Genomic DNA, 14,505 nt, shown 5'->3' with positions numbered 1-14,505 from the left:
CCTAAAATTGATAAGAAAAAAGCTAAAAATAGTTCTTATGTATTTGAATTAAGACTCAAAGTCACCCTTGAGTTTTCACATGGAGTACTAATAGTCCTTTATGTATGTAATATTAGTGTATTTTTTGTTCTCCCGCAAACTTTTATCTACTTTTTAACATTGGTTTATCACAATTTATATATGAAATTTTCAATCGTCATTTTATATATTTAGTAGAAATAGCAATACTAGAGAAGATGAGAAGAACACCTTGTTTTATTTAGCAAAAATTTCATTACAGCTAATAGTACGTTTTTTTCTTTTCTTGCAATATCATATGTCAAGATGTTCTTAGTTCAACTTGAACAATATTTCTACTAAACAAACTAGAGGTGCACATGTGTTATTGCGTATCAATTATCACACTCTTTGTTGCTATCTTTTTTTTGTAGACTCTACACAACTTTCCTTATTAGTTGATATGTTCTTTTCATTGTTTAATTTATTTTTTTACTCAAATTAATTACATTTGTGCCGAAAGTCTTTTCAATCTCTTTCTCCACGAGATAAGGGTAAAGACTATACTCAGTATATGCTCCACCCCCATATACTTTTAAGGGTATGTTGTTTTTGTATGCTTATATTTTCCAAGTGAGAAACAGCTAACATTTATAAACCAGCACCAAAGTTGAGATAAAGAAATACATTAACTTAGTGAGAATTTACAACTATTCATCAAAAGAAAAAAAAAATCAAAAGTACATCCAACTTGGTGTGAGAGTCAGCTCACTTTGTGTACACACTTTCAACTCAATAACATCCAAATTCTGAATCCGCCTCTATGTACACTCCCCCGTCCTGTTGGTGGAAGGTTAAAATGCTATAGGTAGCATGCCCTTCGATTTCCTCGTTTCCCTTCCTCGTATGTCGTATGGCAAAAAAGAAAAGTATAACAAATAAATCATCTAAGAGTGCATCAGTAAAGAGAATTGTAAGTACGGCATGTTGCAAAAATGGACGCGATGCATATCAGAAGTGAAGGGAGAAGAGTAACGTTCAAGAGCTTGCTCTGCCCTAGATATCCAGCCAGAGTTATAGTTACATCAGCAATCACCCGAGCAATTGTGCCAGCTTCTGTGGATAACAGACCCCCGTTGTAGGTTCCCCGAGAAAGCCTTGAAGACATTACTCGAGAGAGAAGAGATAAATTTACACCTGAAGTCATCAGACAAATCGTAGAGATTTTAGAATGCAAATGAAAAAAACCAACAAAAATATCACACCATCACACCTTCCTAAATGTTGTTAAATGTCAAAGGGGTTAGCCGTTTTTGTTTGATAACCGAGAAATCCCCGAGGATCAGGGATGCATGGTTCGAAACTTAGTGACTTATGGGTCCGTCCGCTCCTCTTCCCTTCTCTTATAAGACAGGATTTTTTATACGACAGGATAAGGCATTAGCAAAATATTAACAGCAACCACAAATATCTTGTCTCGGTATTGTATTCGCTAATCTAAAATGTTCTTATGTATAACTTTTTTCTTAAATCAACAGCTTCCTTAGGTTGTGAAGTAATGTACGGATAACCTTGTCACTCATTAGGTGGAAAGAACTGTATATTTGTGTTTTGACTCATCTACACTAGTCAAAAGACAAAAACTACAAATCGAAAGTATTAACAGAACATAGTATATGTTCCTGACATCGCTCCATTGGGGTTAGCTAGAGATTAGGATGCAATATATCTGTCTTACTACCACGGAAGTTGTGTTATAAATGGCTGCGATACCCTCCACTGCAGCAAATTTTACACGCCAAATTAGCAGATGACATGTCCAAGCTTTATTAGTTCAACCAGGTTCTCTACCTTAATCAGAGGTTCTGTTCAACTACACTATTCTTTTATATCATCATGATAGGTTCTACTTCTATTGAGAATAAAGAACCAACTATGTTTCTCGCGGAGGAAAATAAACGGAAAATAGAGATCACACCTTCTAATACTTCAGCAGATACAAACATTAGGAGGCCAGAGCAGACATATTGTGGTACTGAATACGGGATGATAACTTGAAAGCTCAGGAGTATGCCAAGACAAACCATGATTTCAGATGCCAGCAAAATTTGCCTGCAGAGAGGATGAGCTTATCACCATATTCTGATCGCAAACATTCAACATGATAGAGCATAAATTCCGATGCCAAACACTCAACATGATAGAATTAAGTAATCCTTCTAAAATGTCAAATGCCATCGACAAACAACATACATCGCAAGCAAGATACTGCACATCTATTGTATCTTGCTAATAGTTTCCATCAGTTAGCACTTATCACTTAGCAATGACGAAATTGCTATAAAAATAAGCTTCAAAAAGATGTTATTTGTTACAAGATAGATTACCTGTCCTCAAATATGTTACTTATGTAGCTCCCAACAAGAATATTTACTGGAAGAACAGTAAGGCCCAGACATGCAAGAAAAATTGCGACAGTGCTTGTTGACCAGCTAAAGTAATATGTCGTGACGACACTAGACTCTGAAAGTAAAACCTCCATAGCGTATTTCAGCATAAAATAGATTAATAATTGAACCTGCATAAAAGAGTCGGATGAATGGTCATTGGTTAGTATAATTCTTAATAGCAAAAGCAAAAATGGTCCATCCTTTCTGTTTGTTTTTCCCTTTTGATAATCTAAAAAGTTCATGTCTTTTTCCCAATCCTTTTTCCTTCTTTAACGCCATGATCTATCTCCCCAAAGACAAAAAATTTCAAACGACAAGCAATATTAGGGAAGCAAGTGCACCGGGTCAGTGGTTGACACACTGGACCTCTTTTTTACCCATAAAACAAAAGAAATGTTACTCTCGCATGAACCTTGGAAACAAAAAGATGTTCCACATACCTTCACAGAAGGAGTCAGCAATCTATATGCTTCTACTATGGAGTTGGCTGGACGACGAGACTCCTCTTGAGCTTCTTCACTGCCATCACCTTCTTGGCCACCTTCATTGTCTTGTTCAGCACCCACTGAATTTAATAGCAGTGGTTGCACTACACCCCTTTCAAGGGCATCATTTTCTGCTGGTATAAAAAAGATTTAACATCAAACGCATTTCACGAGAACTCTTGTTTTACCACTCCGTAGACAACTTGTAATTTCCGAATTCCAAATAATCTGTTGAAATTTGCTTTCAGTTACTGCACTAATGTTTTAGCATATATAATAAGTTGCTTATGTTTAGGATGAATCTACTTTTTGAATTTGAAATTTCTATTAGGTTGTTTTAGTTTGTTGAGATATTTTAGTTTTCTGATTTTGCAGATTATGTTTTCAAATCGCTTATTGAAACCCTCTTATGCTTAATAAGATTATCATCGAGGGACATTTTCAATGAATATTTCAACCTTTTTTGCTGCACCATCTTTTAAAAAATCAACAATTATATCAGTCTTTCATTGCTCCCAATGGACCGGTGAGTTCAATTAAGACGTACTTTCAACCACTTTTAACCATACCTATTTTACACCCATTTTTAACCGTGCTTACATTTAATACAGGGCTAATATCAACCAGTACCATTTTTAACCATTTTCAACCATGGAAAACAGTAATTTCTCTTAAAATTCCCACAAATTTTCACTGATGGAAACTTTCAAATATGGTATGTGAAAATGAATAATATGTTAAACCTATGAGATATGGAATAATTATTCATACAAATACTCCTTGCAATTCCTATCATTGTGACATTGTCCATATTAAAGCATTTTCAGAAAAGCTTTTAGACAAGACTAGGTTATTGAGGATGGTTTTTAAGCACAAAACTAAAAGAAGAGAAAGATCAATATTAAAGAAAATGAGTAAGTTCAAAAACAGTCGAATGAATTCGGCACCAACCGCCAAAGCAGGAATTGAGGATGAAAATTTTTTAAAAAAACTTGTAGTAACAAAGGGAAAGGAGAAGTGTCGAAATTTGCTTTCAGTTACAACAACAATTTTTTTAGCATAATAAGTTGCTTAGTTTAGGATGAATCAGCTTTTTAAAATTTCTATTAGGCTATTTTGGTCAACCAATTTTGGATACTTTGACCAAAATCAACGAGAGATTCAGGACAAATATAATGATGTTCGTAATCAAAACAAAATCTAAGATGAAATTGAATAAAATGGAGTACCTTGTATATAAAAGTTTCTACTTACATGACCTTCTGGATTCTCCTCCTCATCAATACTTTTTTCTTGTAATACCTTGTAAGGTTTATACATAATGTCTCATAATTTTGATATATAACTCTATTTTAATATATTTTAATTAATTTTAGCCGAATCCCTATACCGTATTCCTACTTGGATTTGTACCCCTAAATCTTAAAATTTAGATCATAAAGGGCCTGACCTCTTGATCTGCACTTGTATCAGACACCGCTCCCAACTCCGAGAACCTTAGGTATTACCTTGTTGAGATATTTTTGCTTTTTATTTTTTTTTAATGCAAATATTATATAGATTATGTTTTCAAATTAGCTATTTAAAATCCTCCTACGCTTAATAAAATCATTGAGAGACATTTTCAGTCAGTACTTTCAACCTTTTTGGTGCACCATCTTTCAAACCAACACAATATAACTACGTTGCTCAAAATGAAGAGTGAAAAACATGTTTTTATCATTTTTATTGAATATGTTCAATAAATATGGAAATATATAGTTAGTAACATTTTAGTATCGAATATCAGGGAAGGAGGTTTCATTTTTATTACTCCCTTTGTCCCAATTTATGTGGCATTTTTTTCGTTTTTCAAGAGTCAAACAGTTTAAGTTTGACTAGTAATTTACGCATGGAATCTTCAATTTTATTTAAATGAAATTTATATATTTATAAACTACGTAAAAAGTACTATGTCACAATAATTGATATTTCAAAATATTTTAAAGATATATGAAAAATTTACGATCAAAGATAGACTTGTTTGAATCTCGATATATGAAAAGTGTCGCATAAATTGAGACGGAGAGAGTATATCATAATGACATTTACTGTGTTCACCTACAGCATTACTAATTTTCTTTACAGTATTACTAATTTCCTTTCATAAGGTAAAAGAGATCAGCAGTAATATTTTAAGAGGTTGTTTGGTATGGGTGATGCTCACATGGGTAATCAAAAGTTGATATTAACATTGAATCACTAAAAGAGTGTTTGATCGCTACAAATTGATGGATGAGTTTATAAGTCTTAGAGCATGTTTGGATTGGCTTAAAAAAAGTAGCTTTTAAGTCAAAAATAAAAAGTCAAATCGAAATGACTTTTAAAGTCAAAAAATAAAAAGTAAGGGGAGACCTACTTTTGATTTTCGACTTATTTTAAGTCATCTTTTACCTTCCTAGCTTATTTTAAGTCATTTTTGACTTATATTAAGTTATTTTAATATACTTGTCAAACACTTCCAAAAGTCAAAAACTGACTTAGAGGTTGTTTGGATCAACTTAAAAGTTGGTCAAACCTACTTTTAAGTTAGTCTTTTTATCTCTTGAAGTGTTTGACAAATATAAAAATAATTTAAAATAAGTCAAAAATGACTTAAAATAAGTTAGAAAGTGTTTTACAATGTCAAAATGACATAAAACAAGTTTAAAATGACTTAAAATAAGTCAAAAACCAAAAGTAGGTATCCCCTATTTTTTTTTTTTTGACTTAAAAGTCATTTAAGTTTTGATTTTTTATTTCTGACTTAAAAACTACTTTTTCAAGCCAATCCAAACGTGCTAAAAAAAAAAAAGTCCAAACGTGCTCCTAAAAGTAGGTTTGACCAAACTTTTAAGCCAATCCAAACACCCTCTTAATGAATTCATAATCCTCAAGGATGACCTATTTAAAGCAGTACATGTAAATACATAAATTTTGTTGGGTTAAATTCATACTGTATTTGGATTTATTTATTTATTTTGAGAAGGTAACGATATGTTCATTTGGAGTGCACAATTAAATAAGTACATTTTATTAAATTCAAAGTTCATTCATCTTGAGACCCAAATTCATGTCTGTGTCAAGTGACATGGCATACCAATCAAATTCAAGGCTAGCAAGATGATGCCACATATTCAAATGATGTGGCAATCTCACTCAAATTCAAGAAGCAATCAAAGTCGTCAAGTGTTCAAAATGACATGTCTTGACCAATCACAAGAAACATTATCACATAGCATTTGTGATAAACTTGATGACTTACATGAACCAATCAGAACAAGACAATAAAGTTCATTTTCACTTATCTGCCTACAACTATAATTAGGGGTTACATAACTTTCTAGGGACATTCAGCAAACATCAACATCAACTATACAGTTCTATAAATGAGTGGTCAATGAATCTGTCCAGAGATCAACCTGAATTAATGTCCCACATTTCTGGAGATCAAACACCTTTCTAAAAGGTCCAAATCATTCTGCAATTCGAAATATATGAATGAAGGCCCTTAAATCATGAGAAAATAACCAAGACAACAACAAAATTATACTCACGAAATTCATCAATAAAAATTATTTTATTACTATGTTATTGTAGTTAATTTTCAGCATTTGGGCACGCCCAGTGAGACCAATTCTACTCTTTATCCTACAAATCGAAACTTGCAATCTTTAGAATCAATTGTTGTATTGGCTTTAGAAAGAACAATGATTCATGTAACATCTACATTACCACATTTTTTAAACATAACTTCAATCATCCAATGATTCACAACATAGTCAAATCTAGCAACCTTGCTCTTTGAAGAAAAGCAAATCTTGTTCTAAGATTATAACCTTCAGGAGCAAGATCTATTTTTTCTTGTTAGATGAAGTCCATCAAATTGGCTCCCCTTTTCGATCAAGGATTTGCCAAACAGTTTCATGGTGCCTCACCTTCCACCTTCATTGCGGCTTTCGTTGGGAGTCAATTGGCTTGGTGAGAAATTCAACATCAACTTTTTCTTACGGTTGTAAAATTGTTACTCGACTTTCCAAGGATGAAGAGATCTAACTTGCTCATAAGTTGCCCAATTTAAAGATCTTTATCTTTAATAGACTTCTTCAAGGCCTCAATGATTTGCGTCATCAAAATAAGTTCTTCGTCGACGTTAATTGCATCAGTCATCAAGGCATTGACTTTTGTTGAGATAGATGAATCCATCAAATCTTTGAGGTCCTTGAAATTGTAGCAGTTTGAGAAACTACATTTGATGGGAAAAAGTGAATGTTGCCCCTAGAGGTTATAACCTTAGTACGGGAGTTTTTTTTCTCTATTGTTTTCAAAGAGACCAACTTCCCCGATCTATCCATGTCACTAGATTTGAACATGTCATGGGTCATTGGACCATTGCAGTTACGTTCAACAAATGTGGCAACGTAAATATTGTTACATGAATCATTGTTGTTCTTTTTAAAGGCCATTACAACAAATGATTTTGAAGATTGCAAGCATAGATTCACAGGATTAAGAGCAAAATTGGTCCCACTTTGCATACCAACATTTGATTGCAACAAGTTTTTTAATACTGAAAATTAATTGCAACCAAAAATAAATAAAAGACAAGTAATTTTTATTGATGAATCCTGTGAGTAACCAAGTATAATTTTGTTGTTCTCTTGATTCTTCTTTCCAAAACTTCTCCATGATTTGAGAGCCTTCAATAGTATATTTCTTGAATTGCATGATGATTTGAACCTCTCATAAATGTGTTCAATCTCCGAAAATGTCGGACAACACTTTTTTGTTTTCAGGTTGATATCGAGGCAAAACTTCATTGACCACTACTTTGAAGAATTATGTAGTTGATGTTGATGCTTTTTCTAATGCTTGTTGAATGTCTCTAGAAAGTTATGTACGCCCCTATTTTAAACTTGTAGGGAGAAAGTAGCTCAAGTGTAAATAAACTTTCTTGCCTTTGGTTCATGTAAGTCATCAAGCTTATCACAAATGTTATGTGATAAGACTGTTTATGATTGGCCAAAGACATGTCATTTTGGACACTTGGTGGCTTTAGATAGCTTCTTGAATTTGACTAGGATTACCACATCATTTGTTGAATTCGACTAGGATACTATGCCACTTGACACATGGCATAAATTTGGGTCTCAAGATGAAATGGTAGTTGGACTTGAATTTAATAAAATAGACTTATTTAATTGTTCCTTCCAAATTAGGTATTCAACCCAAATGAACATGGATAAAATCCAAATTTTGAATGAATTTAACACCATTAAATTTACGTGTCTACATTACAAACTTGACAAATGCACCCATATGAGAGTGAATTGAGGCTGCTCTTATGAGCTTTTGGCCAAGTCTCTAGAGCTTTCACGATTAACCAAGCACGCGCACTACCTATTTGCGCAAAACCGCGTTGAACATCAAAATTATGGGGGTCAAAATGTGATTGATAAAATCTTTGACTTGTAATAAGAACTACTGGTTCATAGAAATTTTATATATCATCAATAATATTGTGATTAAATTTTATCCATCTTAGATTCTTAGTTTGGACCATAATCCAAAAGTCAGCAAAACCTATAGCATTTAGACCATAAAAGATCCAGCAAGTTTTACCCTTCTGTTCCTTACTCTTTTGTTCTTAAAATCATGTGAAATATGTGCAGAGTTGCTTTCAATTATAGAACAATATTTCAAAAGATTTCATTGTCTACTTAGAAGGTTGATCACACATCCCATGGTGCGTGACACGTGTCATGTTACCTGACTTACAACATGACACGCGTCACATCCTCGGGAACATCCACTTTTTCTGTAAGTTATTTATTGAAGTTGTACCAAGAAGGTATAGAGAAGATAACAGGACATACCTGTAGCTATCACTCCAAACACACCACATTCCCCATATATGCATTTTTGGAATTAAGATCACAAGAACATCATAAATACAAGTTAAAAAGAAAGTTGAACATACCAGCATTAGCTATCTGAGAAAAATTGTTTACTTCATCAGTCTCTTGAGCAGGTTCTCTAAAAGAGATCCACAGCCATATCAAATAGAGTAACCATGCAAAAGCCATAACCCAACCAGGCAAAGTATCTTGATTGAAAGTCAACTTGTAGATCTTAAAATTAGTCTGAAGTAACCCGGCAAGTGCAGGACCACACGCCATTCCTAGTGCACTAGCACTTACAAATCCTGCTGAAGCCTGCATTCGGATTTTAAGTGGCACACAGTCACTGATGTAACGTCGGTTCACTGCTCTGGCGGAACCCAAACTGCAATTCAAGAGAGAAAAGAACCATCTTGTTAACCCTTTTTTGAGGAAAAAAAAACATCTGGTTAACTTATAGTCAAGTGCAAAGTGCTTTGTGGATATCACAACAACCTCCAAAAGGCATAGACAATAATGACACTGAATTATGTTATGAAGATGATAAGCAGATGATGCTACAAAAATCACATTACAACAACAACATCCCCAGTGTAATTCCACAAGTGGGGTCTAGAGAGAGGGTAGAGTGTACGCAGACATTATCCCTACCTTGGGAGGTAGAGAAGTTGTTTCTAACAGACCTTCGGCTCAAAGATAAGCATATGAAAGAAGATCAAAAAAGAAATAACAAAAGTGAAGAAATCATGGCAAAACATTCTTAAAAAATAACAGTAAATGCAACAAAATAGTGTAATAATCAAAGTACAAAAGATAGTAGATAGTGACAAAAATTGAAGAACAAGAAACTATTGGAGAAATATTATGACTTCTAGTATGGAAGGATAAGCGACACAACGCTCTACTAACTACTAACCTTCTACCCTAATCCGTATCCTCTACAACCTCTTATCTAAGTGCATGTCCTCATAAGGTGCAACTGCGTCATGTCCTATCTAATCACCTCTCCCTAATACTTTTTTATCCTACATCTACCTCTCCCGAAACCATCCACAGCCAACCCCTCACACCTCCATGTTGGGGCATTCATGTATCTTATTTAAGATGCCCCAACCATCTCAACCTCACTTCCACATGTTGTCCTCCACCAAGACCATTCCCACAAAAATCACATTGTTTGTGAGAATTTATTGGTTTGTACGACCTTGAGCATTCCATTCAAAATTAGTCGCAACACATGGTACCTAAAGAGATGTATTACTTTTTGTAGTCCTCAATAATTGACATCTCTAGGAGTATGTTGCCATTGAAATCTTTTAGATTGTGCAAATATTTTACCAGGAGACTTCTTCGCCAATCACTTCTGTTCTCAATGAGAAATCACCCAAAAGGTAGAAGGAACTTCCCTTTGGTTCATGTTTTTGGAAGTTTCAGTGATAGTTGCTCTAGAGTCGCTTTAAAATTCTAAACTCAACACTCAAGATCAGAATCCTGGAAATTTGGCTATAGTATCGAGAAGATGGAAAAATTTTTACTTCAGCTGGTAAGATGTGTAAGGAGTATTACCAACAGGAGAAGCACTTAAAAACAATGAATAATGAATATTTCATCAACTACTAGCATAGAACAGAATGTTAATTATAGCCCTTTGCTTTGAAAATTGCAGAATATATCAACAAGTTTGGCTAGACACATGTGATCCTAGAAGGGAATAAAAGTAAGACTCAGTAAACTGTAATGCAAGTAGCATGCAAACTTGCACAGATGTGTTTGTAAAAAGAGGGGGTGGAGAGAGAGTTACCCACAAAATATACGACCGATAAGAAGAACAGGTATTGATTTGAGATCATAGGCCAATGCATACATCACATTCCCCACAAAAAGAACTATACTGCTAAATACCAGAGGTCTGAAGTAAGACCTGTTTGACCAGGCACTAAAGTACACAGAAGAAAAGACCTGTGCAACAGCCATGGCTCCAATGACAATTCCACAAACTGTTGCAGCTGCACCAAGACTCATAGAATAGTCATCGGCTGTTGGAACAACGATATATGTATTGATCATATAAAGGAATGTATTTGCCAGGTTCAAGAGGAGTGACATAAAATGGTATCTCTGATCATCAGCGTGTTCCTCAACAGGAGAAGGTAACTCTTCTAGCATGATAAGTGAACGTTGGACCGAAAAATTAAGGAAGTTAGTTGAATAACTTAATCTATCAATAGCTGCTTCCATTGAGTCAACTACGGAATCCTGCAAAATGGCTTTAAACCAGCTAAGAATATAGTAGAGCATAACCAGAAATTTGAAAAACTTGCTAGCCAGAAATGATAATGTTACAAAATTTAAAACAAATACCTAAAGGTTATCTAAAGGAAGAAGGCGAAAACCTGAAGTGGAAGAGCAGGCTGATCATAAATTGACAAGTAGCTTCCCTCACGGTCTTGAAGGTCTGCAAGATTACGAGATATTGCACCAACAACTGCCCCTAATCCCTGCAATTATCATTGCTGGTCAGTGACACACGACTGACACAGTCGACAGACGACTTACTTTAGGCCAAAGAGAGCTATCAAATTGTTAAGGCAATCCACATTTTCTCATTTGTGTATAAAATAATTACTACTGCTACACTTTACTCTAGATTTTTTTTCTATGAATTATGTTTTAATAACTAGAAACAATATAACTGAATCAACTGTAATATTGTTTTCAGTCAAAACATAATTCATAAATAAAGAATCTAGACTAACGTGTACTAGTAGTAATTATTTTTATTGTAGCAACAGAAGCTTTATTATTAGAGGAAGACACTAGAAATTGAGTTTAGCATATTACCACATTGTTGAAGACTTGCTGAAGTTGGGAATATGGATGATTTGCCCGGGTTTTGACATAGTAATCAGTGAATTTATAGCCAAAACGTTTGTCAAATTTCTTAAGGATCTTCCGCAATCCAATGGCATTTATTTCAACAAAAAAGAGAAGCTTTAAAAGATCACGCCCCACATTTCTATAAGCTTCTCGTAGCTCAGTTACTTTGGATATATCAGGTTGTTCTTGAAGAGAATCTTGCTGTTCATTGAGTTGAGATATCCGTCTTGCAAATACCCCTTGTTGTTCCAGCAAAAATAGAACAACTTTTTCAATCTGCAATGTTACAAAGACAAAAAAAAAGAGCTCTTATACATCAATACTACAAGCAATTAGATAAAATCAGACGAAGTCGAAGGACAACTTTTGCTCCAAATCCCTATCCAAAATTCTACAACAACAAGATACCCAGTGAAATCCCACGAGTGGGGTTTAGGGAGGGTAGAGTGTACCCAGACCTTACCCCCTACCTCGTGGAGGTAGAGAGACGTAGAAAGGTTGTTTCTGAAGGACGCTCGGCTCAAATGCAGCAAATCAAAGTGATCATGAAAAGGACAAACGACAGTGAAGAAAACATAGCAACTAATAATAAAAGCAGTGCAGAGTATTCAGGAAAGGAACATTAACAAAATTCTACTCGAGTGAAACAACTGATGTAAAAGAAAGAAGCAAAAACTAAATGTGGCAGTAGAGATCATCAATTGAACCATGATTCAACTCCCAAATAGTAATAGTATCAAACAGTTTAGGACTAGTAGGTATGCACTTAACAAATCCCTACCTCCTTGTCCAGCATCCTCGAGAAATCCTTAAGAACATATCGCTGATTGAGCGCTCCAGCCTGGATTTGATCAGCGTATTCCTTAACTTTCTTCTTCATTACTTTGTAATTGATATAGTATCTGAAAGTCCAAAACAATCCTTATTAATCAACATAAAAGGCCAAATCGATGCACTAAGCTCCCGCTATGTACAGGGTCCGAGGATCCATCACAAATGTAAATTAGTCCGACACTAATTCAAGATAGGAAATTAGACTCCTGCATAATCCATACAGATGAATAAAAACTAATGCAATCTCTACTTGCCAACTATGTTACTAACACTCTTCAAAACCATCTCTATTCCGTGTTAGATCTTTCAAAAGTAGTCGATCCGACACATATATATAACAACAATTTTGGAGAGTCTGAACAACAACGGCGGGCGGATCCAAGAGGTTCCCGGAAACCCAAATAACTTTTGCACATACACTATACTTCAAATCCTAGATTCGCCTACGATCGAGCAATATTATGTTCCAACAAGTTGAAATGAAAAAAAAAAGATACAAAGAGTACATACCCTTGCCATTCTTGAATTTGTCTTTCCTTCAACTTCTTCCCAAAAGCAACCATTTTTCACTCTATTTATCCCAAATCACAGCTGAGATGAATTGCAAATCACAGAAATCCCAATTATCATATGATCTAGCAGAACACTATTAACACAAATAACAACTAAAATAAATTAATAGAGACGTGTTGGATTTTTGGGTTGACTTATCATGTCAAAAAAGTTGAACTAATTTACATAAAAAAGGAATTCTTAGTAGTCTCAACAGCTTTGTTGATAGTGACTAACAATAATGCACACATTCAATCAGATTAATCATACATCCATCGGTGCGGAAACTCTGATTACAGATCTGAAAACTCCACTTGTCTTCTTCTTCTTTTTTCACTCTGTTTTTGAAGTTCGATTAAATTCAAATTTACATCAAAAAATTTTACATTTAAAATAACAGCTACCTAACAAAGATAATTTTGTATTCATAAATTTAAACCGAGACCTCTCGCTTAAAAATGTAAAAGTAGGCTCCATTTGGGGGCAAAGTGCTTCCTATGGAAGGCTTTTCTATTTCATATAAATATAAGAACAGTGATTATAACAGTATTGTCCTTTGTATGTCCATTTTATGATAATTAACTCATAAAATATAAATCGTATTAAACAAGTCACATGCGATAAACTCATCATGATTGAATAGCAAAATCATATCATTTATTGTTTGTCTAATGTATAGAAATTACAATAATATATTATGTATTAGCTTTTATGTCTAAGCGTTTACACATTTAACGTATACAGGTCATTTTTAATAGGAAAAATTACTTGGATGAATGTTTTTTAATAAATAATTATTAATTTTAGTAATTTTTTTTTTTATTACCATTTATAGCAATACTATGTTAAATCTGTAATATGTATTAAAAGTGAATTAAGTATGCAACATATATATATGTATTATAAATATTTTTAAAAATATATCATGCTTGTTTGGTAAGAAGTTGACACATTGTATTATAAGTGTATTAAAATGAGTGATAAATGCATTATCCATTAATAAAACTTGTATTATATGTGAATAATAAATTGTTTTTTGTAATATAAATTAAAAGTCTATCATAAATGTATCAAAAGTGATAAAGTCAAAAAAAAATATTATTGCTATAACTGGTAAATATTTTTATTTGTAGTATATTTATGTAAGTTTTCCTTTTTAATATGTTTAATTTATATAAAAATATAAATATCTATATTTTAGCTTTTGTGTATGTGTCTTTACGTATTTAATGTATACAAGTCATGTTATTGTATCATTTTTATTTTTAACGTTTAATATACTATATAGGACTCACATTAATACTCCACATTGTCACATGAAATAAATATCAATTATATATTATTTTATTTTATTATAGATAAATCACACTAAAATATTGAGTGTCCAGGAAA

The 14,505-nt window shown here is 33.5% G+C and overlaps 1 protein-coding gene across 3 annotated transcripts; it reads right to left on the bottom strand.

Moving 5' to 3' along the window:
* Positions 1–667: 667 nt before the first annotated feature.
* Positions 668–13,577, bottom strand: LOC107007589 (SPX domain-containing membrane protein At4g22990-like). Of its 3 annotated transcripts, none has more exons than XM_015206268.1 (11): positions 13,559–13,577; positions 13,072–13,152; positions 12,509–12,629; positions 11,692–12,003; positions 11,244–11,348; positions 10,652–11,106; positions 8,931–9,235; positions 2,888–3,066; positions 2,385–2,575; positions 1,976–2,109; positions 668–1,194 (listed from the first exon to the last, which is right to left on the bottom strand). In XM_015206268.1, the coding sequence occupies exons 2-11, from the start codon at positions 13,122–13,124 to the stop codon at positions 956–958; spliced, it is 2,094 nt and encodes a 697-aa protein (XP_015061754.1). In that variant the 5' UTR covers positions 13,125–13,152; positions 13,559–13,577; the 3' UTR covers positions 668–955. The 3 variants fall into 3 exon arrangements, with proteins under 3 accessions (XP_015061754.1, XP_015061752.1, XP_015061755.1); XM_015206266.2 differs by lacking the exon at positions 13,559–13,577 and adding an exon at positions 13,384–13,514; XM_015206269.2 differs by lacking the exon at positions 13,559–13,577 and having other exon boundaries at positions 2,888–3,063; positions 13,072–13,332.
* Positions 13,578–14,505: the final 928 nt, after the last annotated feature.

Source organism: Solanum pennellii, chromosome 12 (assembly GCF_001406875.1).
Source record: "Solanum pennellii chromosome 12, SPENNV200".
NCBI classification, from domain to species: domain Eukaryota; kingdom Viridiplantae; phylum Streptophyta; class Magnoliopsida; order Solanales; family Solanaceae; genus Solanum; species Solanum pennellii.
This window is presented reverse-complemented; position numbering and strand designations above follow the sequence as displayed.

What these genes read in the sequence shown, in the direction of transcription:
- LOC107007589 (XM_015206268.1), bottom strand. Translation starts at nt 13,124, where the DNA reads ATGGTTGCTTTTGGGAAGAAGTTGAAGGAAAGACAAATTCAAGAATGG. An exon ending in AGCCTGCTCTTCCACTTCAG is followed by an intron (nt 11,107 to 11,243) that starts GTTTTCGCCTTC and finishes GCCATTTTGCAG; the next exon opens with GATTCCGTAGTTGACTCAAT. An exon ending in TGCTGACTCCTTCTGTGAAG is followed by an intron (nt 2,576 to 2,887) that starts GTATGTGGAACA and finishes TCTTTTATGCAG; the next exon opens with GTTCAATTATTAATCTATTT.